The sequence below is a fragment of the Crotalus tigris genome, unplaced genomic scaffold, assembly GCF_016545835.1.
Source record: "Crotalus tigris isolate CLP2741 ecotype Arizona unplaced genomic scaffold, ASM1654583v1 scf7180000017703.754461, whole genome shotgun sequence".
In the NCBI taxonomy this organism is placed as follows: domain Eukaryota; kingdom Metazoa; phylum Chordata; class Lepidosauria; order Squamata; family Viperidae; genus Crotalus; species Crotalus tigris.
Window position 1 is genome coordinate 89,372 of NW_024096578.1, and position 24,289 is coordinate 113,660.

General features: G+C 37.2%; 1 protein-coding gene across 4 annotated transcripts in view; it reads right to left on the minus strand.

Annotated features, from left to right (window-relative positions):
• Nucleotides 1-324: 324 nt before the first annotated feature.
• LOC120306009 (neurexin-1) overlaps nucleotides 325-24,289 on the minus strand; it is a 622,144-nt gene continuing 598,179 nt past the window's right edge. For all 4 annotated transcript variants that reach the window (XM_039338545.1, XM_039338547.1, XM_039338546.1 and 1 more), the window contains one exon: nucleotides 325-545. In XM_039338545.1, coding sequence (XP_039194479.1) covers nucleotides 340-545 — 206 coding nt within the window. In that variant the 3' untranslated portion in view covers nucleotides 325-339. The remainder of the gene's footprint in view (nucleotides 546-24,289) is intronic.

Consider the following 24,289-nt stretch of genomic DNA (forward strand, 5'->3'; position numbering starts at 1 on the left):
TCCCAGGAGGTCAGAATCATAATTATGTACCATGCTCACAATTTAATATATACTGTAGCTTCATATCTCACAGATAACTGCAATATATCAAAGAGAATCCTATTTTATGAAAGCAATTCATAACCAAATCTGCAGCCTTTTAAAATTATACTGAAGTCAGCCCGTTCAAAATGCTTTAAACTCTTGTATTTTGCTATTAACCAACAAGGCTAATGACAACATCTCTTCCAAAACTCAGATTGAAATTGCTTTGGAAAAATGTTATTCAATGGTAGGAGATCAATTTCAGAAAAGGACATTGCAAAAGCTAAAATCGAAGCTTTCAGACAAATAATAGCATTACATTTTGCTGACGATACTTACAATGTGCAGCTCTAAATAATCACCAAGCCCAGTCGAACTATCCACACGCACCAAGATGGCTTCTTTTTGAACTGTGCTAAACCCTATGGCCAGTCTATCTGCTCGGGTGCTGGGCCGATCATTGGGAGGCCAGGTATATGTAATCTGTCCACCACCTTTGCTAAATATGTATGTTGTTCCCGCTGTAAGACAGAAAACAAAGTAATTAGTGGTTCAGCTCTAAAAAGGAAATGAAGTGCTTTGAATGTTAATGCTAACATCTTTATAAGCCCTTCAAAATACAATTCTTACCATCTCAGAACCCCCTCCATTTTTTTTTCTGTTTTTTTACATAGATGTCTTTATATACAGGCTGCAATCCTATATTCATTGACCTGGGTGTATTCCCTATAGAACTGAGAGGACATCTTCCTGGGCAAGGGGTTACTTTTAAAGGACTTAAGGGCTTTGATGTTAGTCATATTTAGGCAAAGAGTAATAGTTAGATGCAATAAGAGCATATGTACATGTCTTGCCCCCAACACCTTCAGGCATACAAATGTCTATTTCTGTCTAGATATCTAGATCTATAAATGTCTTGATCTATATGGGGCCCATAAGAGCATTTGATTGAAAGTATTCACCAGCTTCCATATAATCTGAACTCTGCCTTATCAGAATCCCCCAAAACAAGAAAATGCATTATGAATTTCAAGAGCATGTGTGTATTTTGAAAATTTAGCACACAATGCTGGAATTAGGACTTGCACAGGCATTCCAGATGCTATCACACTTGTACTCAATGGTGTGCTGGCTGAATTACTGCTCGTAATTTGTCACTCCCCACAGTCAACTTGATTATTAGTATTTTTACAATCTCTTACTTTATTGCAGTCTGTTCAACAGGCATTAATATTTCTTAAGTCTGGAGGGTATCATTTGATTTTGTCTGATTATTTTGCCTATTCAAATTTTTAAAATCAGTATTCAAATGTATGACGGGATGGGGAGTAATTCTACTTATAACCAGTGCTTTTTTTCTAAAAAAAAAAAAAAAAATAGCTTCAGTCAGTATGGATGCCAAATAGCTTTAAAAATTGCTTTATTATCTGTAACAGTACTACAGTATTTAGTTTGCCTTTATATTTCCTACTGAATTTTTGAAACTCACAGAAAAATTCATAGCAACATATGCTCACAATGTCTTCAAGTTTATCATACAAAGGTTTTCTGTGTATTATTTTCTAATGACGCAAATTGCTCAAGAAGCAATTTTAATACAATAATCTTCTTTTTATTTGTCTGATATGTAAATTTCCTTGATTATTTTTCTAAAAATGCAAATCCCTCTATAAGTTCTTTTTACAGAAAACTATATTGCTATTTGCACACCATTTTCAGAAGGGAACATCTTTTTATTCCCCTTTATGTGAATTTTTGATTAAAAAAAACAAACATAAAAAGTTTTTACTTGCCTTCCTCTGAAGTCTCTAGGAGTACAATATCTAACTTTGCTTCCAGTGAAATTTGAGGGACATTGTTTTTATATTCTTATGCAAAAGGGGTACATATATGAATAACTCACATTCAAGTCATTTGTATTTTTTTAATTATGCAGTTAAAAGAAACATGATCGCTTTGCTGTCAGGTAATTTCTCATTCCATTCAATATATCCAATCATATATTAATACATTGTAAAATTATCTATATGTTTAAAGCAGATTTAAAGTCATTGCTAGTTAGGGGTAATGTAAAAGTCAAACAGACAAACTCTCTTCTCTGCTTCTCTACCCAACTGATCCTCCAAAAAAATTAAGAACGGTAAGAGTCCTTTTCTTTTCCTTAGCAAGTAAATAAATCAGAACATAGTTTGAACTAAGTATAAAGGAAATGCAAATCCAGAGAGGTTTCCCTAGAATAATGTAAATGTTTATAATTAACTACAGAAATATCTGATGTAATTGAGACAACAAACAGCTGAGCTACCTCCCTTACTGTCTCCCCTCAGGGAAGGAGTTGAGAGGTTAAAAAAAGAAGTTAAATTTTTAGCTAAGAGTTTGGGAGGATAGTAACTGGCTCATTTTTCTCAGTGATCTACCACAGAACACTAGCAAAAAAGAAAAAAAAGAAAAAAAAAGAAACAGAAACATAGCAGGATCCTGCCTAAGTGACAAACTGCACATTATGCAGAAAGCACAGCATACAACTATATCTTCATTAGTGCTGTGCAATTCAACTGTTAATGGGACCACAGGCAATGAGGAAAGGGAGGTTTATTCCTTACTGTTACTGGGATGAAATCATCCTTATATCTATACACCCAAATATACTAGCACAGCTATGAGATTTAATTAGCCCATATTGGTAATTAAAGAAAAATAGCACGCAGCTGCTCACCATTCAGCATAACAAGCTGCTCAAACCATGTTCCTCACAATCAGTTCTTGTCTTACTTGTTTTTAAATGGAAGCCATGCAAGTGTAAGAGCCATAACAATAGCAACAACAATAGCACTTAGACTTATATACCATTCCATAGTGCTTTTCAGTACTCTCTGAGCAGTTTAAATGTCAGCATATTGCCCTCAACAATTTTACTGACCTCGGAAAAATGGAAGGTTGAATAAACCTTGGCTATGGGCATCCTAACCACTGGACCACCATGACATGCAATACATGGTTATCCAGCCTTCTTAAGATTCTTCCATTTGAAAACAATAAAACAGAGCCGATGGCAATGTGTGAAGCAAGGAGTGTTAAATGTTTAGAATAACACTTAATTGCACAGTTTTCAGAGGTTCTTAAAACAGCCTTAATTACCACTGGTCACTGCAGCTGACTAAGCATTTCTAAATTGTACCTTGGGTGAGGACAGTGGTAGCTTATGCATGTATTTGACTGAACTGAAGGCATGAATAGCTACATTTAAGAGTTGTTCAACTTTATGACAGACCAAAAGCTCTTGCTTGCTTCACACTTAACAAAGCAGATTCAAAAACCATGGTTTATTCTGGGCCTTTTTATCCTTGCCTGTTACAGTTGGCACAAATTCAGACTTGTAGATTTGCATGTAATTTTAAATAAAATCATGGATGGTGATATCCAGAAGTAACCAAAAAGGAGAAACCTTACTTATGAATAAGCTAGAATTCTTTACCATTTTGGTTCACTGTAACATTTAAATTCCCCAACTGTTCGACATTTCAGAGTCAATCAGGGGAATCTATCAAAACTTTGCATATGTATTCAAAGGAAATAGTTTACTGGGCACTTCAAAGGAAACTGCATAACAGCAAGTGAATTTGTGGCCTTTTTAGAGCAGTTTATTCGACTCTGGAACAGGATATTTTCATCACTTGCTAATACTATAATTACCTTTTATAATTATTTGAGGACACTAGGAATAGAATCAAATAGTTTTGTAAATATTGTATGTTTACAATAGCACTATAAAAACTGCATGCTTTATTGAATTTAGTTTTTTAAAAATTACAAGATGTAATTTAAAAGAAGACATCTAGCAACTCATTTGCATAAGCTAGGTCAAATCAGTTAATACCCTGCCAATAGGAACATAAACTCAAAATGTACCACCAAGTGTCTAAGTCAACCTTGAGCAGGTCAGGATCAAACTCTTGGCAGTGAGCAGAGTCAGTCTGCAATACTGCATTCTAACCACCATGCTACCACTTCTTAATTATCATGAAAATCAAATAGCTGTAGAAAGCGGACATTCTTTCACAGGGATAGAATCAAGATCACGTTGAAGTATTAATACCACTTTACAATGCCTTGTTAAGGCCACACTTGGAATACTGCATCCAGTTTTGGCCACCACGATGTAAAAAAGATGTTGAGACTCTAGAAAGAGTACAGAGAAGAGCAACAAAGATGATTAGGGGACTGGAGGCTAAAGGATATAAGGAAAGGCTGCTGGAATTGGGTATGTCTAGTTTAATGAAGAGAAGGATGAGGGAGGACATGATATCTCAGGGGCTGCCACAAAGAAGAGGGAGTCAAGCTATTTTCCAAGGTGCCTGAAAGCAGGACAAGAAGCAACGGATGGAAACTAATCAAGGAGAGAAGCAACCTAGAACTAAGGAGAAACTTCCTGACAGTTAGAACAATTAACCAGTGGAACAGCCTGCCTCCTGAAGCAGTGAATGCTCCAACACTGGAAGTTTTTAAGAAGAGACTGGACAGCCATTTGTCCGAAATGGTATAGAGTTTCCTGCCTGAGCAGGGGGTTGGACTAGATGACCTCCAAGGTCCCTTCCAACTTGATGATGACGACGATGATGATGATGATGAATACATAGTTTCAAACATCTTATTTTCCAGGAATTATTCTGAAATATTAGTCTAGAGCTATGTGAGGGATCCAAACCTGATGTTGCATTGGCTCCAAAATTCCTTATATTGCCCTTACCTATAAGCCAGGATGTCAACTGCGGAATAAGAAATTATTTATTACATATTCCAGCACTAATCTTTTTGATTCTGGTAAGTCACTTAAGGACAGCGGGTAAAAAGAACCTGGAGATATAAATACGAGCTGTCAAGTCTCCCTCTTTTCTATTGAATGCCAGGAGCTCTTTTTCCAATGTGTCATAACAAGTGAACTATAAGTTCCTTGCTTCCATTATGGACTTCACTGCAAAATCAATTCAGGTAAGTCACTTGACAGTCAAGCTGTCTCTCTTAATCCACTTAGGAGCCTAAAATCATAAGGAATATGGTAGTGTCTTTTCTAACAAATCTTATTAAAAGGTATATGCATCTGTGAGCTACAGGTCACTTAATCAGATGAATGAGTGGCTAAACTGATGTAGAATTTAAATTGGCTGAGGTACTGTATTTCCCCCTCCATCTACTCATACCTCTTTTAAAATTTTAATTTGCTGTTTTAAACTCTGAGGTGAAATGGATTATTTCAAATGTGAAATGAGTAATCCAATTTGACCACACACATATTTCTTGACCCTCTTTGGAAGGGCAAACTGTCAGTATCATTCTTTACAAGTAAACTGATCTGTCGACCTTTTTTAAACTCTAAAGATAAGGAGGTTTGCATGATGAACTCTGGATATATATGATGATGATTATGATGATGATGTTATCCATTCAATTGTATCTGACTCTTGGTGATTCTATAGTTCAAATAATTTATTTCATATCTTTCCCTTCTTTATTCTTTGCTCTCAGAAAACCTATACAATAGGTTACACATAGAGATAATGTCTGTTCTAAATTCAAAATGCAAGCTTATGTCTGTAGTAGGATTTTATATTTATTATAGATGTGAAAGGAAAGAGTTTTGTTATCCATCATGTTGTCCATGTTTAGACAATGCGGCCACTGAAGGGTAACAATAACTTTCTCTAATTAGCACCCCCCCCCCATTGTGTTTGGCTGGTCCCACAACATGGTAACTCATGTTTCAACTTGATTAACAGGATTGTCTGATCAGGACTTGAAAATATAATTTGAATTGAGGTGATATTAGAATTCAAGTCTTCCCAACTCATGATCTTTCTAACGTAAATCCAGTCTCTTCTTTCCAGTTACATCTGATTGTAAAAGGATAGCTTCTAAAGCAGATACATCACTCTGCCAACAAAAGTGCGTATAGTCAAGGCCATGGTTTTCCCAGTTGCAATGTATGGCTGTGAAAGTTGGGCCATAAGAAAGGCTGAACGCCATAGAATGGAGGCCTTTGAACTATGGTGCTGGAGAAGACTCCTACGAGTCCCCTGGACTGCAAGGCGATCAAACCGGTCAGTCCTAGAGGAGATCAATCCTGACTGCTCTTTAGAAGGCCAGATCCTGAAGTTGAAACTCAAGTACTTTGGCCACCTAATGAGAAGGAAGGACTCACTGGAGAAGAGCCTAATGCTGGGAAAGATTGAGGGCAATAGAAGAAGGAGATGACAGAGAATGAGGTGGCTAGATGCAGTCACTGAAGCAGTAGGCGTGAACTTAAAAGGACTCCAGAAGATGGTAGAGGACAGGAAGGCCTGGAGGAACTTTGTCCATGGGCTTGTGATGGGTCGGACACGACTTCGCAACTAACAACAATAGGTTAAGTTTGGGGAAACTCCACAAGTGAGTTGCAATGCCCACATTTTGTTTGGAGAAGGGTTTAGGTTCCTCCTGGGCAACTCCAATTAGAGTTCTGAAATAAGACTCTCTTCCTACTTACCTAAGAAACACTCTGTCCCCTGAGGTTTGGCAGGTATTACCCTCCTAGTCTTCTGTAAAGCTTTGAAGACCTGGCTTTTCCCCTAAGGGTGGGATAAGATTAGGTGACTGCACATCAGAAGTTTGACTTGGCACCGGGTTGTTGTTTTTGATGTTTCTAACATATTCAGTTTTATAGTCTTTAGATGGGTTTATATGCTATTGTAAATTTTGATTGAGAGTTATCCTGAGTTGGTTATAAGTTGGCTTAAACAAACAAACAAACAAACAAATCTGTAGGGTTTCCTCCCTGAGCAGGGGGTTGGACTCGATGACCTCCAAGGTCCCTTCCATCATCATCATCATCATCATCATCATCATTTCCTCCTATCCACACTGGTACACTGGTATTGCCAGCCACAAAAACCAGTAACGAGTTAGGTGCAGTCTGACATGATGTAAACTATGCTCTTCCCCTTAGCATGGATCAAAGACCACTCTATTGCTCAACTTTCATAAACAACACAATATGAATGAATCTAGCAACCTCCCTTTCTTTTTTATGGAACTCTAGTTTCAGCTGGGTTATTCTGCCATTCCATGCCCATCACTCCAATACTGGAACACCAGGGGAGAGTCAAATAACCAGCTAATGAATCTGTATTGAGGAACACTAGACCAACCTTTGTCTTATCCACAAAGCTGCTGTTCTCTGAGCTTCTCGTGTTAATTATGAAAAAATGGGCTCTATTACATTCCAGAACAGGCCTCTTAGTGTTTATATTTCAAGAAAGCAAACATAATAATGTAAAATTCATTGCTTGTGAGCCAATTGGTTCTTTACTGTCATCCACCCCCCCCCCCCATTAATGATTAAATCCTACAAGGAACTTAAGATATTATTCTAATAAAACACTGAGCTTGCTATCAATTTTAGATTTGCAGAGTAACAATGAATTGGGGATAAGGGGAGTCCTAATCTTTTAATTTGTACTTTTTTTCCTTCAGTGTAACATTATATCCAATGAACTCCAGAAGCAACACTCACAGTACGGTAATTCTGAATTCAATCAAAATGAAGCCTCTAATAGCGAGTGCCATATAAAGTGCACTAACCAAATAGGTGGTAAGACAATAGGGGAACTCAGGCACCACACAGGTTATGTAGAAAGGAAACACAGGGCCACCCACAAAGGACTCAAATGTTTATACACCAATGCACAAAGTATGAACAGCAAACAGGGTGAACTAGAAATTCAGGTTAATGAGGGCAGATACGATATTGTTGCCATTACGGAAACATGGTGGGATGAAACTCACACATGGAACACACAGCTAGAGGGATTTAAATTATTTAAAAGAAACAGACCAAATAAAAGAGGAGGTGGAGTTGCTCTCTATATAAGAAATAACTACATCTTCACAGAAATAGAGTACAACAATGATAAAAACTGTCTTGAATGCATTTGGGTCAATATAAAAGGGGGGGGAAATGACATTGCCATAGGTGTATACTACAGACCACCCAACCAAACAGAGGAAATAGATGAACTTTTTGCTAGTCAGCTAACTAAGGTATGTAGGAAGCACATCACAATAGTAATGGGGGACTTTAACTACCCTGACATCAACTGGGAGACAAACTCCGCACCAAGTGGAAGATCAAACAGGTTCCTGGCAAACCTAGCAGACAACTTTGTCTCCCAAAAAGTAGAGAATGGAACTAGGGGATTAGCCATTTTGGATCTAATTCTCACTAACAGAGATGAAATGATAGACGGTGTTGGAGCCATAGGAACCCTGGGAGGAAGTGATCATGCAATATTAGAATTCAACATTATAGAAGCACAACCAATAGAACACAGTCAAACTAGAGTCTTGGACTTCAAGAGAGCTAATTTCAATAAACTTAGAGAGGGCTTGGGAAGGATTCCATGGATGAGAATCCTCAAGGGGAAAACAACTCAAGAAGCTTGGGAAATTTTGAAAAATGAGATAATAAAAGCACAGTCTAGCACAATACCAACAAAGAGGAAAAATAACAGCTCTCAAAAGAAACCAGCATGGCTGCATAAAGAACTCTCTGACAAATTGAAAGATAAAAAGGACAAGTATAGAAAGTGGAAAGAGGGGACATAACTAAGTCAGAATATCAGCAAATAGCCCGAGCCTGCAAAGATGAAGTGAAGAAAGCCAAGGCTCAAAATGAACTAAGGCTTGCGACCAAAGTCAAAAATAACAAAAAAAAGCTTCTTTCAACATGTAAAAAACAAGAAAAAAGTGAAGGAAATGATTGGTCCATTAGTGGGTGGAAGTGGCAAGAAGGTGACAAGCAACAGGGAGAAAGCAGAACTATTTAACTCATTTTTTGCATCTGTCTTTACACAAAGGGAAAAAACAGACCAACCTATCAAAAATAGTGCCACAAAAAACAAAACAGAAACACAAGTTAAGATAGGCAAGAAAATCGTTAGTGAGCACCTGTCCAGCCTAGATGAGTTCAAATCGCCAGGACCAGACGGATTACACCCCAGAGTTCTCAAGGAACTGGCAGATGTGATATCGGAGCCACTGAACTATATTTTTCAAAGATCCTGGAACACAGGGGAACTACCAGAGGACTGGAAAAGAGCTGATGTAGTTCCCATCCTCAAAAAAGGAAAAAAAATGGATCCAGGAAATTACAGACCTATCAGCCTGACCTCAATACCTGGGAAGATCCTGGAAAAGATAATCAAACAACGAATCAACGAACACCTAGAGGCAAACAAAGTCATTACTAAAAGCCAACATGGGTTTGTCAAAAATAGATCATGCCAGACAAATCTTATTGCATTCTTTGACCAAGTGACAAAATTAGTGGATCAGAGGAATGCTGTGGACATAATTTACTTGGACTTCAGTAAGGCATTTGATAAAGTAGATCACAACCTACTACTTGACAAGATAGAAAAATGTGGGGTAGACAGAACCACCACCAGATGGATCCGTAGCTGGCTGACCGGCCGTACTCAGCGAGTGGTCCTCAATGGAACTGCATCTATATGGAGGGAAGTGTGTAGTGGGGTGCCCCAGGGCTCTGTTCTGGGCCCAGTACTCTTCAACATCTTCATCAACGATTTGGATGAAGGGATAGATGGGGAACTCATCAAATTTGCAGATGACACCAAGCTGGCAGGAATAGCCAACACTCCAGAAGACAGGCTTCAGATACAGAAGGATCTGGACAGACTTGAACACTGGGCACTAACTAACAAAATGAAATTCAATGGTGAAAAAAGCAAGGTTCTACATTTAGGCAAGAAAAACCAAATGCACAAGTACAGCATAGGTGGCACCATGCTCAATAGTAGTAACTGTGAGAGGGACCTCGGAGTCCTAGTAGACAATCACCTTAAATATGAGCCAGCAGTGTGCTGCAGCTGCCAAAAAGGCCAACACAGTGCTAGGCTGCATTAACAGAGGGATAGAATCAAGATCACGTGAAGTATTAATACCACTCTTCAATGCCTTGGTAAGGCCACACTTGGAATACTGCATCCAGTTTTGGTCACCACGATGTAAAAAAGATGTTGAGACTCTAGAAAGAGTACAGAGAAGAGCAACAAAGATGATTAGGGGACTGGAGGCTAAAACATATAAGGAACGGTTGCTAGAATTGGGTATGTCTAGTTTAACGAAGAGAAGGACAAGGGGGGACATGATAGCAGTATTCCAATATCTCAGGGGCTGCCATAAAGAAGAGGGAATTAAGCTATTTTCCAAAGCACCTGAAGGCAGGACAAGAAGCAACGGGTGGAAACTAATCAAGGAGAGAAGCAACCTAGAACTAAGGAGAAACTTCCTGACAGTGAGAACAATTAATCAGTGGAACAGCTTGCCTCCAGAAGCAGTAAATGCTCCAACACTGGAAGTTTTTAAGAAGAGACTGGACAGCCATTTGTCCGAAATGGTGTAGGGTTTCCTGCCCGACCAGGGGGTTGGACTAGATGACCTCCAAGGTCCCTTCCAACTTTACTACTATTACTATTACTAATTATAGCGCTCAAAACACCAACCACTGCTCCTTACCAAGAAATTCTAATCGAAAAAAAGGCTTTCTTAAAAAAAGGAACACTCACAGGCATTCATTTATTATTTAAAACATTTCCATGCCATTTTCAAATAAAAATTGCCTCTCAAAATAGATTACAGAACAATATCTCATACAATGTTAAACAACAGAAAATGGCAACATCTACAAATGCCAACGATTAAATATTAAGACAACATTTTATTGTAACTAGAGCTGGGCATGTACAGTTTTTTCTTTATTCTCTACCAGAGTCCTGCAGAGAGAAATTGGACAAATATTTTTTTCTTAATTTGTACAAACGAAAAATAAATTTTCCAACCATTTCTCAGTGGCTTCATTATGAAAAAATCTCAATAGGAAAAGTTTCCCTATTAGCTTCCCATGAGAATTAATGCAAATTGTGGGAACCCAGAGAGGCCACGGGTGAATCAAATGCACAGGGTTGAAAGACAGGGTTTCATTGACATTCCTCCTTTAGTCACCATGCAACAAATTTGTTCAAGAATGCCGGAGTCAGGATAATTTCTCTAAATTATCCCTTGTATATCCTGAAACATCCTCTCTCACACCAAAGAGAATGAAAATTGACAGAAAAAAAATGCAGGGGAATTTCTCCACTTGTAACAACATTGTAACTGCAGTAGAGAATCAGGTAAATTAGATAAGATACTCCCTGAATTGGAAAGATTTCAGGTTTTTTTTTTTTTTAAAAAAGTTTGCACAGATTCTATACAAGATAATCTTATTCCAGATGTCCAGAACTAATGTGCAAAATGGTTCTTCTCTTCTATCTACTGGTTTAGCAGCCCTCAAAAGTAAATAAACAACAAGGCTTCAGTGACTGATGATTACTGCAGACCAGTAGGTACACGTGAAGACAGTCCTAGGAACCTAGTCTGGGGTAAGGTGTAAGGAATAGGAAACTCTGAAAAACTATTAAACATTACATGCTGGAAAATCTGGCTTTTGCAAAACAAAGGACCGACAGAAACAGATCCTCCCATTTAAAAGAGATGGCTAAGAAATCTGTTACCCGGGAGGAGAAAGGGATGCAAATGGTCTATGGTGTATATACAGGCATAGCTGTCCACAAAATGGGAGCAAAAAGGGGCATTTGTTTAATATCTTGGCTATCCATGATACTATATTTTCAGGATTTTTTCCAAACATCAAAGACAGTTAAAACTCTTTCTATCCTGCTTCTTTAAGATTTCATTACTATGTCCTGATACATAAAACGGTAGAACTCAAAAGGGGTGTACTTTCTTTTTCACATGACTGTATGCGCAGTATCACAGAAAAATCCCTGGCTATATACTTCTGAATTTGTTAGACATAGTCATGTTACTGAATATCTTTTCCAATGACTTCATTTCTACTCTACCAATTGTTAGTTTACAGCATACTGTATTTCTTGACTGCCGGTTCCTTTACTATGTGGTAGTCAATCCTAAAAGGCAGAGGCTATCCAGCACTTCATTATTTTTGACTACAGACTTTTCAATAGTAGATTTGTAGTGATGCTTATTGACCACAATAAACAGAAAGTATGTTAGACGTAATTATAGTGCCAACAAAAGCTGGATCTAGCTACTGTTTCCCTTAGCTCATATAAATGATGTATAGTTATGTCTGCATCTTTTGTGTACATTTGATTTTTGCTCTAAAATTGTAACTGTTAAAAAAACAAAGTAAAAAAAGATCTAAAAGAAAGAGCAACCTAGAACTAAGGAGAAATTTCCTGACAGTTAGAACAATTAATCAATGGAACAACCTGCCTCCAGAAGCAGTGAATGCTCCAACACTAGAAGTTTTTTAGAAGAGACTGAACAGCCTCTTATCTGAAATGGTATAGGGTTTCCTGCATGAGCAGGGGGGTTGGACTAGATAACCTCCAAGGTCCCTTCCAACATCATTATCATCATCATCATCATCACTATCATCATCATTGGAAGAAGTGGATGATTATACTAAACCCTCAGTATTCATATTTTGGCAAAATAGCCCAGGAGTTTCCATGCTAAGATTTTTCACAACTCATAAAATATTTTTAAGTGTAAATAGTAGAATCTTGGATCCCATATGTATATGAAGCACATGCTTTAGCATAGGAAAATTCATCTTACTTTTAGCCCTTTATTGCATCCAATGAAATTTCCTCTAGCATGGGTTCCAATAAATTTAATAAAATAGTGCCCGTCTTGGTAGGCACAATATTTGCATAAGAAAATGATGCTCTTATTTATAATTCTATTACAGGTAACAAGTATACAACATATACTTTCTCTCGCCAAAGCATCATATGGAAACACAAAGCTAAACATCTATAAATAAATCTAAAACCTCTAAAAGCATCTACAACCTCCTAATGGATTGTTGGTTAACTTTTTCAAAGAAGTGAAAAACTTCAATGGGTGAAATATACTTCATTTACGCCATTAAATCATATGGGTTTGGACAAAACATGCAATTTTCACAGGTAAAATTGAAATATTATATTAACAAGTGGCTAATTTCATACTTGTCTTAGAAATGAAGAGACTTATAACTGAGCCTTTCAGGTAGGAGACCAAGAAAACCTCATACTTCCTAACAGTTCTTTTCTTGTTAATTGTACCAAAAGCTCAAGGAGTTTAGTTATGGATTGGTTGGCACAGCCAAAGAACCACATAGTTAAACAGAGTCAGGAGTCCAGTTTAGCTTTTACTAAGTCTGATTGCAAACAAATGATTCACCATCTGTTAAAAGCCTGCTTGAAATAATTCAGGAGGCTTAGTATAATGAGCACAGAAGTACCTGGCAAAGGTAGAATATTTTGAAGCCAACCAATAATTTTTTCCATCTTTTCTAGAAAAACAAATGAAAAACTGAAAGCAGTCCTCTTTTCCAACTTTATAAATGATAGTCCTATACCTGAAAGTTATCCAGTTTAGATCCAGATTCATGTCAGAAGCATGAAAAGGAAATGAGTGGCCTTGAAATTATCCTTTAATATTTAGCCTGAAAACAGCAAACTCAGATCAGCTAGACAAAACTTTTTCCTCTTATGTCAGGTTGCATTATATTTTTATTAATATTGTAATACTTTGATCTATATTTATATGTATATATACATTTCTATTATTTCCTTTATTTATTCTGCAAACTATTTAAACCGCACCCACCCCATTGCCAGCAATGGAGGAAAAGTCACGATACGCCACGGGACATCATGGGATGTCGTGAGTTTAACATGCCTGATTTAAGTGATCAACTTTTGCTTGATTCACATAATTCTTTTTTTTAATTATTCACTTTTTAAAAATAAATAGATGCAACTAAAGCAACTCCTGTCTGAAGTGAATAATAGCTGAGTCTTCAAAAAAATGGGAGGGGATAATATTTTACAGGCCTTGTCCACTGCTTTTTAGGGGAGTCAGTTCATAAATTTATCTTTTGTTTAGGATGCAATCATCAGCTGTAGAATGGAATTAACATTTATATTTTTGTTTATTATTGATATGAACCCTGGAAAAATTCAAAGCATCTTGAATTCTGAAAGAGGAGCAAGTAATTATACTAAAACAGAAAAAACAAAAACAAAATCTTATTGTAGTAAAAACATTCCTATTCACTGTTCAGTCAACTATGTCTCTCCATGATATTCCATGCCATTCTCCACCACCACTTTGTATTCCCTGTTTATTTCTAGCAATGCTGTGTTCAATGGGCCAAGAGGAAACATCTTTGTGTTTTTTGTACTGTAAGTAGTGGAAATTACCAAGGACCAGCCTTTTCTTGTAACTGGAATGGTGCTATCTTAACTGCATAAGTCATGGACTTTACAAACATGTTAGAAATACAGGGCTTATAAAATATGTTTTAAAATGTAAAACAGGCTGCTTTTAAATAATCCAATTGGAAAAGTAGTTACAAAACATGGTTCAAGAACCTTTACTAGATGAACAGTTGGAAGAGAAATAACTTAGAACAAAACTAAATGTACAGTTCAGAATTCACTAAGACAATACAGATGTAAAATGGACAGAAATTCTATGGACTGATCAAGCATGTCTTCTCTCTCCATTCCCTAAGAAATTATTCTTTCTTAGTTGTTCTATATTTAAATAGAAGGTCTCCTCTATTTATGTTTACTAAACATTCTGAACCTACTGCATTCAGAATGCAGTACTAATTCATTGTTGCTTATTCCATGGAAATAGTTATATGAGACCAATTTTAATTTGGTCTAAATTTTAACATAAATTATAACACTACACAGGGCTTTTTTTGTCATAGTACGCCAAGAACGGAGTTCCAGCACCTTTTTTGGATGAAACGTTATAGGGTAGGCAAGGCGGGTTGTATGACATGTGTGAGTTCCGGCACTTTTTTTTTTTTTTTTACAAAAAAAGCATTGACAATACATACTGATTATAGCCAGAAAGGTGAAACAATTGTTCTCAGGGGTTGCTGAACTATAGGCTCCCAGTACCTTCATTATTGATCAAGACAACAAAACTTCTGGAAGCTGTAATTCAGCAACCTCTGGAAAGTCAGAGTCTTGCCCCGGTTCCACTTTGGAAAAAAGCATTAGGAAGCATCTCTGTTTATGTCAACTGAGGGGACTCTGAAGGGTCTGGACACATTCACTTTCTTTCATGAACTTAGTCTTTATATATCATCCACAGTGCTTTTTTCTAAAAAAAAAAAAAAAAAGTGCCGGAACTCACACACGTCATATAAACTGCCTTGCCTACCCTACAAGGTTCCATCCAAAAAAGGTGCCGGAACTCCGTTCTGGGCGTTCTATGAGAAAAAAAGCCCTGATCATCCATATTATCAATCTATCACGTAATACTAAAAGCAAAGCACATTCTTCTAGGAAGGATATCTGCATAATAAGCACACACCACACCCTTGAAAGGGCACTTCCCTGCCCGCTCCATTTGCTGTCACGACAAGTAGCTGAATTCTTTTAATTGCTGTCAGGTAAAATTATATCACCAATCCTAAATAAGTATTCTGGTAGTACCAAGCTCAATTGTTCACAATCCATTTGATTCGTAAAGTAATAACTGAAGAAATGAAGCCTTTAAATTCATGACACTAAAGTGTCCTCATCGGCCCTAAGAATCCATGATTAATAAACCAGAATAATGAATAGGAAAAGGAAAAAAAAGCACATTGAGACAAAAACTAGAAACAGAGAGTGTGATTGAGTAATATTAAAGCCTTTTGTGAAAAATGTTGCCAAAGAGGTATTTTTATTCAGTTTTTATTTTTCTTTCATGGATGGATTTTCAATGTTATTTGGAGAAAGTTAATAATAATAATAATAATAACAACAACAACAGTAGTAGTAATAATAATAATAATCATCATCATCATCAGAAAGGAAACCGCCCCAATAGCAGAGGAACAAAAGATCAACTCCTAATAGACAAAATGATCTTGGAAAACTGCAAGAAAAGGAAGACCAAACTGAATGTGGCATGGATTGACTACAAAAAGGCATTTGACTCTCTGCCACATGATTGGATAATAAAGTGCCTAGAAATAACAGGAGTCAGTAGAAACATCAGAAAATTTGTGCAAAGATCGATGGCACAATGGAAGACACAGCTGCAGATCAATGGTGAGAGGCTGGGAGAAGTTAATATCAAGAGAGGACTATTTCAAGGAGATTCATTATCACCATTACTATTTGTTATTGCACTGTTTCCTCTGTCAACAATACTGAATAACTCAGGACATGGCTATCAAACATCAAAAACATCTGCCAGACTATCCCATCTCCTTTATATGGATGATCTGAAGCTGTATGGAAAAACATCATCTGAAATAGAATCGCTGCTCAACACTGTCCGTATATATAGCCAAGATATTGTAATGGAGTTTGGCTTGGACAAATGTGCCACACTTACTATCAAACAAGGAAAAATAGTGAAAACTGAAGGAATCAAGATGCCCCACGAAAATAACATTAAGAGTCTGGATGAGGAAGATACTACAAATACTTGGGTATCCTTCAAGCTGACAACATCAAGCACACTGAAGTCAAGAAAAAGATTAGAGGTGAATACATCAAGAGAGTGAAGAAGATCTTAAAATCCAAACTCAATGGAGGAAATACCATAAAGGCAATCAACACCTGGGCAATCCCAGTCATTAGGTACACAGCTGGAATAGTGGACTGGACTCAAGCAGAACTAAAAGCAATGGATAGGCAGACCAGAAAAATAATGACAATGAATCATGCCCTTCATCCACGCAGTGACATTGATAGACTTTATCTACCAAGGCAAATAGGTGGGCGTGGAATGCTACAAGTACATCAGATGGTTGAAGAAGAAAAAATGGCTTTGGAAGAATATCTGAAGAACAATGATGAAGATGCACTGAAATTAGTATATCAGGAAGGCTTACTAACTACTGGAGAGACCAAACTGGCCTACAAGAAAGACCAAATGAAGAACAGAATAGAGGCATGGGAAGACAAAGCACTACATGGCCAATACATTAAAAAAATAGCTGGGAAAGCAGATAATAATAAAACCTGGCAATGGCTAAGAGCAGGAAAATTGAAGAAAGAGACCGAGGGACTAATTCTGGCTGCACAAGACCAAGCCTTAAGGACAAATGCATACAAAGTCAAAATTGAGAAGACAGCAACAGACAGTAAGTGCCGCCTATGCAAAGAAGCTGAAGAAACAGTGGACCACTTGGTAAGCTGTTGCAAGAAGATTGCACAGACTGATTACAAGCAGCGGCATGACAAAGTAGCAACAATGGTGCATTGGAAGATCTGCAAAAAATATCATTTGCCTGTAAGCAAAAACTGGTGGGATCATAAAATAGAGAAAGTCATAGAAAATGATAAAATTAAACTGCTCTGGGACTTCAGAATTCAAACAGACAAGCACCTGCAACATAACACCCCAGACTTAACAATTGTCGATAAGAAAGACAAAAAAGTCTGGATAGTGGACGTGGCAGTGCCTGGAGATAGCAGAATAGAAGAGAAAGAACTGGAGAAGATAACAAAATACAAAGACCTACAAATAGAAATAGAAAGACTGTGGCAAAAGCAAGCAAGGGTAGTACCAATAGTCATAGGCTCCTTGGGTGCAATCCCAAAACAACTGGAGCACCACTTGAACACCATTGGCATTGACAAATTCGCTATTAGTCAATTGCAAAAGGCGGCCTTATTAGGAACTGCTTCCATCCTGCGACGATATCTGTAATACCATCAAACATCCACATCTGCCTATCCCAGGTCCTGGGTAAGGACTCGATAGGTAGACAAAATGCCGAATCCAGTCTGAACATCTGGCTGACTGTGCGATGATCGATAATAATAATAATAGTAATAGTAATAGTAATAGTAGTAGTAGTAATAGTAAAGTTGGAAGGGACCTTGGAGGTCATCTAGTCCAACCCCCTGCTCAGGCAGGAAACCCTATACCATTTCAGACAAATGGCTGTCCAATCTCTTCTTAAAAACTTCCAGTGTTGAAGCATTTACCCCTTCTGGAGGCAGGTTGTTCCACTGATTAATTGTTCTCACTGTCAGGAAGTTTCTCCTTAGTTCTAGGTTACTTCTCTCCTTGATTAGTTTCCACCCATTGCTTCTTGTCCTGCCTTCAGGCGCTTTGGAAAATAGCTTGATTCTCTCTTCTTTGTGGCAGCCCCTGAGATATTGGAATACTGCTATCATGTCCCCCCTCGTCCTTCTCTTTCTTAAATTAGACATACCCAATTCCAGCAACTGTTCCTTATATGCTTTAGCCTCCAGTCCCCTAATCATCTTTGTTGCTCTTCTCTGTACTCTTTCTAGAGTTTCAACATCTTTTTTACATTGTGGTGACCAAAACTGGATGCAGTATTCCAAGTGTGGCCTTACCAAGGCATTTTAAAGTGATATTAATACTTCACGTGATCTTGATTCTATCCCTCTGTTAATGCAGCCTAGCACTGTGTTGGCCTTTTTGGCAGCTGCAGCACACTGCTGACTCATATTTAGGTGATTGTATACTAGGATTCCGAGGTCCCTCTCACAGTTACTACTATTGAGCAAGGTGCCACCTATGCTGTACTTATGCATTTGGTTTTTCTTGCCTAAATGTAGAACCTTGCTTTTTTCACCATTGAATTTCATTTTGTTAGATAGTGCCCAGTGTTCAAGTCTGTCCAGATCCTTCTGTATCTTAAGCCTGTCTTCTGGAGTGTTGGCTATTCCTGCCGGCTTGGTATCATCTGCAAATTTGATGGGTTCCCCATCTCTCCCTTTGTCCAAATCGTTGATGAAGATGTTGAAGAGCACTGGGCCCAGAACAGAGCCCTGGGGCACCCCACTACACACCTCCCTCCACGTAGATGCAGTTCCATTGTGGACCACTCGCTGAGTACGGCCAGTCACCCAGCTATGGATCCATCTGGTGGTGATTCTGTCTACCCCACATTTTTCTACCTTATCAAGTAGTAGGTTGTGATCTACTTTATCAAATGCCTTACTGAAGTCCAGGTAAATTATGTCTACAGCATTCCTCTGATCCACTAATTTTGTCATTTGGTCAAAGAATGCAATAAGATTTGTCTGGCATGATCTGTTCTTGACAAACCCATGTTGGCTTTTAGTAATGACTTTGTTTGCCTCTAGGTGTTCGTTGATTTGTTGTTTGATTATCTTTTCCAGGATCTTCCCAGCTATTGAGGTCAGGCTGATAGGTCTGTAATTTCCTGAGTCCATTTTTTTTTCCTTTCTTGAGGATGGGAACTACATCAGCTCTTTTCCAGTCCTCTGGTAGTTCCCCTGTACTCCAGGATCTTTGAAAAATATAGTTCAGTGGTTCTGAGATCACATCTGCCAGTTCCTTGAGAACCTTGGGATGTAATCCATCTGGTCCTGGCGATTTGAACTCATCTAGGCTGGACAGGTGCTCACTTGCCATTTTCTTGCCTATCTTAAATTGTGTTTCTATTCTGTTTTTTATGGCACTATTTTTGATAGGTTGGTCTGTTTTTTCCCTTTGTGTAAAGACAGATGCAAAAAACGAGTTAAATAGTTCTGCTTTCTCCCTGTTGCTTGTTACCTTCTTGCCACTTTCACCCACTAATGGACCAATCATTTCCTTCACTTTTTTCTTGTTTTTTACATGTTGAAAAAGCTTTTTTTGTTATTTTTGACTTTGGTCGCAAGTTCATTTTGAGCCTTGGCTTTCCTCACTTCATCTTTGCAGGCTCGGGCTATTTGCTGATATTCTGACTTAGTTATGTGTCCCTCTTTCCACTTTCTATACTTGTCCTTTTTATCTTTCAATTTGTCGGAGAGTTCTTTATGCAGCCATGCTGGTTTCTTTTGAGAGCTGTTGTTTTTCCTCTTTGTTGGTATTGTGCTAGATTGTGCTTTTATTATCTCATTTTTCAAAATTTCCCAAGCTTCTTGAGTTGTTTTCCCCTTGAGGATTCTCATCCATGGAATCCTTCCCAAGCCTTCTCTAAGTTTATTAAATCTAGCTCTCAGAGATTTTTTGCAGAGATTTTTAGAATATGCTATAATAGGCACATGCAGTTCAAATGAAAGATCACTGTGCATCTCTGTGTACATCATATATTTCCAACATTTTTACCATCCCGTGAGCAAAACCTTTGGACAATTTCCGAGGACTTCATATCATGCAGTATCACTACTGCAGCCAAACAGAAAGTGTTATGATAAAAGGTATTATCTCCAATGCACATGTGAGTTGCATTGAACAGTAAATAAGATGTTTCCCTGCATGCCCGCCCACATATGAACCACTTAAAGTTCCTTTTCCAGAAAACCAAAGTGAATCTAAGTGGTGATATGGACAGGAATCAGTCAAGAACCTGTGACTCAGTAAATTAAATATTTATATCAATTGGCCATGTATTAAAAATAGTATAGCTGACATACTGACCTACTAGGAAGGGATAAATAAGGAGAAGGTCATAGAGATGGATTTATCAAAGACACCCCGATGTCTAGCTGACACACTATGTCTCCCTTTTTCTATGGTTTCCTTGTGGTAGGCCCCAAGGTATGTAAGCTATGCTTCTGCCTTTGCAATGGGCTGACCAGCAAGTTGCCAATACTGGGAGTTCAATGTATACTGTTTATTGATTGCATAGTAATAAAATTATGCTGAGAGGTCCTTGGTGTTCTCTGAGCTTCCTTGTTTTCTTGCAGACATTTCATTACCCTAACTAAGTAACATCATCAGTGCTAAAGTTGTTACTTAGTTAGGGTAATGAAACGTCTGCAAGAAAACAAGCAACCTCAGAGAGCACCAAGGACCCCTCATTTCAACCCTGAGCTACAAATATTCTCCTCTATTAATAAAATTATGTTGGTAATTGTCAAAATTATTTAGTTGCTTTATGTGAGCAGATTTTGGCCACAATGAAAGATAAACACAGTAAGAAACAATGTAACAATAGTAGTAATAATAAAGATAATAGAGTCCTAAAACAGACTTAACAGAGCAATCTCCAAAATTTAAAAAGTAAAAACCACAGTTCCAAATAGTTTATTGTTCCAATCCCTTTCAAGAAATAATCCCAATCTTTTTATTCTATTTTTGCTAATAAAAAATACAATGTTGAACTCTTTCTCAGTGCAATTTTGTATTTAAAGTAGTAGTTGAGATAAACCAAATCAATCTCAAAAAGGAAAAAGAGAGATTTTTATTACATATTCCCTTGTATATCACTATTTTGATCTATCCATGCATCCACCTATTCATCTCCTCCTTCCCTCCAGACTGAATATATTGGCTGAGGAATTCTGGGAGTTGAAGTCCACACACAACGCCAAGATTCAGAAACAATCATTTAATTGATCACATCTCATCTGCTACATCTTCTATTTGATCCTCATTATTCCCCCTTCTCTCAAAAGATAGTAGATTTACAGGTAGACATACCATCAAATTGAGCCACAAATTTTTGTTGCTAAGTGAGACATTTCTTAAGTGAATTTTTATAACCTTTTTTGCCACAGTTGTTAAGTGAATCACTGCAGCTGTTAAATTAGTAACACTGTTGTTAAGTGAATATGGCTTCCTCATTGACTTTGCTTGTCCGAAGGTTGCAAAAATTGATCATGTGACCCTGGGACACTGCAACAGTCATAAATATGAGTCAGTTGCCAAACATCTGAATTTTGATCACATGGGGATGCTGCAACAGAAAATAAGTGTGAAAAATGATCATAAGTCACTTTTTTCAGTGCCATTGTAACTTTGGTCACTAAATGAATTATTTTAAGTCGACGACTACCTGTATATGGATTTTCCCATATTAGAATCCCTCCCCACTTTGTGTCATTATTAGAATCACAGTAGTTCTATTAAGAGTTCGGAGTGCACTGAAATAAAATCCTGAGAAGATACTCTTAAAAAGTCTAGTCAAAATAAATAGGAAGGAAACTGTTCTTCAGATGGCCTGGTAAAAGCAGGTAAAAGTTGTACCAGAAATAGAACATCTCTTCACAGTTACTGATTTTGTCACAAAGAAACTCCAGATAGATTTCTGAAACTCAACACTTTCTAAATTTTGCCTAAGAACAAAATGCTCACAATTCTGAAATGGGCTTGTAAAACCAACAGCCAGAAAAAAGAACCGAGGGATATCTGGGATCTGAAGACAATGGGCCTGTTAAAATGGAGAAACAAAAGATGGAGCTACCTTTAATTTCCTCTCCTTATTTTATAGCAGATCATTGATTTATTTTTTCCCCATTTTTCTCAACACCCTCTCCACATAGTAAGCTTGGCACATGCAAAAAGAAAGTGACATACTGTGTCATTATGATAATTGCTATCATTCAGCTTTGGAAAAGATTTATCCCATTCTTTATGAGTGACAAGTTAACTGCCAGATTCTAAAACTAAAGTCCAAGGAAGGAGATCAAAAGTGACAAAATAAGTGTATTTTGCCTTGAACTATTTGTTTTTATAGTTCTAGTAATTACTGAGTCAGAGTTAGTGTACTCACTGAAGCCCATAATAATGGTAGCTGAAATAGGCATACTGTTGTTGCAACTGCCATTATTGTTGTTTATCATCAGCAAGATTGATATATATACTCTACATTTTACCCATCAGCTTGATATGTTTTAAATGTTTTCTCACATGTACACAGTATGAAAACAAACAATGTTAGATCTATCACACAGTGATCATAATGGATGTATTAGGCTCAAGCAAAACAGATAAACAGACTAAGTATATAGTTGATCTTGCAAGACAAGCCATTTCATATATTATATACTTTGGGTATATGCTTAAGATGCATCTATAAATAAAAAAGTATGAATACATATATCATACAACTATTTACAAATAAATGCTTTCTATAGGTATATTAGCAGGAAGCTATAATGTTCTAGGATCCCCAATTGAATATATATTTGGGATCATCTCCAGCTTTGCTTCTTTAGTTCTTAGAGAAGAGATGAATTTCTCAGTCAAGAAATGTTGACTTGTGTCAACAATCAGCTGCTAACAATGTGGAGCAAATTGTCTGCTGAAGTAGGAAGCTAGGAAACAAAAGTGCCAGTTTTAAACTGAAAAGGTTATATGTGAACTCTATAGTGATAGAGAACAAAAATTTGCTTAAAGTGGCTTGATCCTAATATGCAAAAATATTTCTACCTAGCTATGCATGTAAAGTATTGAGCTAATTTCTGTTAGTTCAACTCAGGGAATCTGGCAGTTCCTCAAACATATGTTTGTCTTTCTTTTCGCACTAATACTAGGGACCATATCTGGAACCTTCTTTATTGCCAAGTATGGATGGTTAATAATTTAAAGTACAGGTAGTCCTTATTTAGTAACTGCCTTGGACAACAACTATTTGCAAGTATGGTGGTAATAATTCATTTTCCAAACAATGCATACATTTAGGAGAACAAAACCCTTCAATGTGAAACTGATTATGGTCTGATCAGTTTCATGCAGCTAAAAAAAGGGGGAATATAATTTGGTGGACAATTTGGTGATCTTTGCAACATTTCTCTGTCATGTGATTCCTTTAGTAACTTAGCAACCATTTTATTGAAACCAATTGCAGTCACTAAATATGGACCACGTGATGTGATCTTTGCCACAAAAGCTGGATGCTTTTCCTATTTTATATTATGGAGGATTATAATCTGTACTATTTTTCATGACAGTTAGATGAAAAATCATAGGATTTATATTACTTTGGGGTCTTTCAACGCTTATCAAGAACCCCAACTTTTTATTCCTCCCTAAATTCTCACAATAAACGAGACCGAATTGATTGTCCCACTACAAATAACCAGTATTTAAAATTTCTTGGACATCACCCCATTGCAGATTGTAAGAAAGAACCATAAATGAGTAACTGCTCTGTTATAAGCAGATGCTCATGTCAAAATGTAGAGATCTAACTGATGGAACTATTGTCATATTTCACGCTGGGAGTGGTTACTATGTGCAATTCACATGTAAAGGAGCATTTTTTAATCTATCAATCCAATATTGCTTAAAATGGATTGTTTTGGTGAAGGAAAACAAATGCAGGATTTGTAAGGAAGCTTAATGAGTATCAGTAAGATATTTATTGCAGTGAGAAGGGAATATACATCAAGAGCATGGATCTTTTTTCTGGAATCACAAAATGGCACATTCATACACTATAAATTGCTTTATAGATTGC